The following is a 3,107-nucleotide window of genomic DNA, read 5'->3' as shown; positions in this document are numbered from 1 at the left end:
AATTCAGAGAAGCTATGAGGGAATACGCAATCCAAGAGGGTAGAAGTATAAATCTAGTGAAAAATGATAACATCAGGTGCAAGGCGGTGTGTAAGGTCATGGAGTGTCCATGGGTGGCTTATGCATCAAGAGACCATGAGGACACGTGTTGGCAAATTAAAACCTTTAACGATGACCACACTTGTCCAAGAGAGGACAAGAATAGGGCTGCCAACAGAAATTGGGTATGCAGCAAGCTTGTAAAGAAGGTGATAAAGTATCCAAATTTTAGACACTGCGAGGCTACAACTTACTTTAAGACACGGTTTGATTTGACACTGAATAAGAATTCAATCTCGAGGGCATTAATGGTTGCTAGAAGTGTGGTGTATGGTGATGAGAAAGAGCAATATAGGATGGTTCGGGATTATGGTATTATGCTGTTGAAGACTAATCCCAGTTCTACTGTGCAAATATGTACCACCCCACAACCAGATGGTGAAGTGACCTTTGATAGGATGTATATGTGCTTAAGCAGCTGTAAAAATAGGTTCAAGGCTGGCTGCCATCCTTTGATAGGGCTGGATGGTGCATTCCTGAAGACAAGGTTTGGTGGCCAGATTTTGTCAGCCATGGGGTTAAATGCAAATCACCATATCTATGTAATAGCTTGGGCTATTGTCAGAGTGGAGAATACAGATACATGGAGATGGTTTTTTGAGCTACTTCGTCAGGACTTGGGTTACTATAAAGATCATGATTGGTGCTTCATATCAAATATGCAAAAGGTATGGAGCACTTGTACTTGTTGTCCTTCTTTGATTCTATTGGATAATAATGGTTATATGCTTATATGGAGAACTTGTAATTATGCTGTTATACAAAGATTGCTGCTAGATGTGACAAATAGGAATTGGTTATCTGATTAATTAGGGTGTCCAATAAACTTATTATATACTTATGAAGTTTAGGGGACCATTATAGGGATATTTATTAAATGTCAGGGACTTTTATGGGTCACGACTATAAAGCCAGGGACGTATATGTGCACATTACTTTTGTATTTATATATGTATAATGTTTCATGAAACTAGCAGGGACTGATATCAGCAGTGAAAGAGGTGATGCCTGACGTGCATCACCGTTTCTGCATCTAGCATTTATGAAAAAATTTCAACAAGAATTGGAAAGACTTACAGCTACGTGGGCTTTTGTGGGAATGTGCAAGGGCAACAACTTACCAAGTGTTCAAGGATGGAATGGACAAGATCAAAAGATTATATGCGGATGCTTGGGCATATTTAGAGAAGTGGCCGATGGATGCTTGGACCATAAGCTTATTCTGCCATAAGCCGAAGTTGGATAGCATATGTAACAACGAATGCGAGGTGTTCAATGCTAAGATCAAGGATGCAAGAGCCAAACCCATCATAACATTGCTGGAGGAGGTATGAATGTTTGTTATGCACATCATAGCGAAGAACAAGGAAAAACTGAAGCATCACACTGGGAAGCTCACACCGGTTATAAAGAGCAGGCTGGAAAAAGTTAGGAAAGAGTCTAAGAATTGAAAGCCTATTTGGACCGGGATAACGGATATGAAAAATTTGAGGTGCACAGACATCCAGCTAACCATGTTGTGGACACAGGAAAAAGATTGTGTACCTGCTAATTTTGGATGCTTACGGGTAAGTTGCTTGTGTATAACACTTGTCTTTATGCATAACAATTACTTCCGTGTGTGCACGCTTGTGCTTCCCTCTCTCGTGTGAATAAGCAGCCAGAGGACTTCTGTCATAGATGGTTAACCATGGCATCATACAGGAAAACTTATAATATAATCACCACATTAATCCAATTCCCGGACAACCACTATGGGAGCAAGCAGAGGATTGTAACAGGCCACACGTCTCTAAAATCAAGACAAAACATGGAAAACTAAAGACGAAGAGGAGGATGGATGCGAATGAGAAGAGTTGTTTTCGAACTAAGAAGCCTAAATTTGATCCAAAACTGTTGAGTAACACTGAAGACGGTGTACATCTAAAAAGGAAGTTGGGGACCTTTACCTGCAGTTTCTATGGTGAAAAAGGACATACAAAGAGAGGCTACAAAAAGAAGAGGAATGCTGATGCTGCCGCTGTTGCCGAGGCGGCTAAGAAGAAGAAGAAAGATGAAGGACATCTGCGCCTGAGCAGCAAGTTGAGCAGCCCCAAGACGATGGTGACCAAGCTGATGTGGAAAGCAATCCGTGGAGATCGAGATATCTCAACCTATTGCTTCTGACGAAGAGGATTCTCAAAAGATAACTGAAAACTTATATATTCATGCCTTTATTATTTAATTGGATCAATTATCCTTAATGCCAACTTTTTCTCTTATAGGATCCTGGTATGAAAAGGCCTTCGAAGCTGTCACCAAGAAGAAGATCTTCTCTGCCGGCAACCTCACCAACAGTGAACCCCTTGCAGGGTGCATCTTCAGCACAGCAACAAAGTATGCCAACTTGATGAAGTTCATCCCAACGCCAGGATTTAAGCGACCAAGAAATAAGAACTGAAGACTTTAGATAAATCTATTTAGGGGTTTCTGTTTTGTGTAATTAGTCTTTTCCAACGGACAATGACTAGATGGTGAATTGTGATCCTTTAGGGTTTTTTTGAGATGTCTTGCTTTTGAGGAAACTATTAATAGCAGCTTCATGTTCCTTGGCTGCCTTTTATCTTTGTCTTTTGTTGTTTTTTTTTTATAAATAATGGAATTTATCTTAATAAACTATGCTTTGTGGTTTACCAATCACTTTTGTTGCCTTATTAAGCCTTTATTGATTATGGTTCATTTCATGCACAAACATAAATAATAATATTTTCATAGTTAACAACATTTTCATTCCATCAACAAGCAGTTTTTTACATTTGTTGCTAACAGGGAACCCTAAACCACCAATTCATTCATCATTTACAATACAGGATAACTATCAACACTATCAATACAGACACAACTATCACTAACAACTGGGTAATCACTTTTTGCATATGGACATAATTCATCAAATTCCTCCTCATGTGTGGGAGCATTTCCAAGACCAGATTTGTTGGAAATGGATTTAGTTTTTGATGAAGATGCCA

General features: G+C 39.3%; 1 protein-coding gene across 1 annotated transcript; it reads left to right on the top strand.

Annotated features, from left to right (window-relative positions):
• The first annotated feature begins 14 nt into the window (after positions 1–14).
• Positions 15–1,136, top strand: LOC107472625 (uncharacterized). The gene is made up of 2 exons (XM_016092129.1): positions 15–767; positions 1,077–1,136. Exons 1-2 carry the CDS (start codon positions 15–17, stop codon positions 1,134–1,136), a joined length of 813 nt encoding a protein of 270 aa, XP_015947615.1.
• The last annotated feature ends 1,971 nt before the right edge of the window (positions 1,137–3,107 follow it).

The sequence above is a fragment of the Arachis duranensis genome, unplaced genomic scaffold, assembly GCF_000817695.3.
Source record: "Arachis duranensis cultivar V14167 unplaced genomic scaffold, aradu.V14167.gnm2.J7QH unplaced_Scaffold_212100, whole genome shotgun sequence".
NCBI lineage: Eukaryota > Viridiplantae > Streptophyta > Magnoliopsida > Fabales > Fabaceae > Arachis > Arachis duranensis.
Note: the sequence above shows the minus strand (reverse complement) of the source record. Positions and strands in the feature narration are given on the sequence as shown.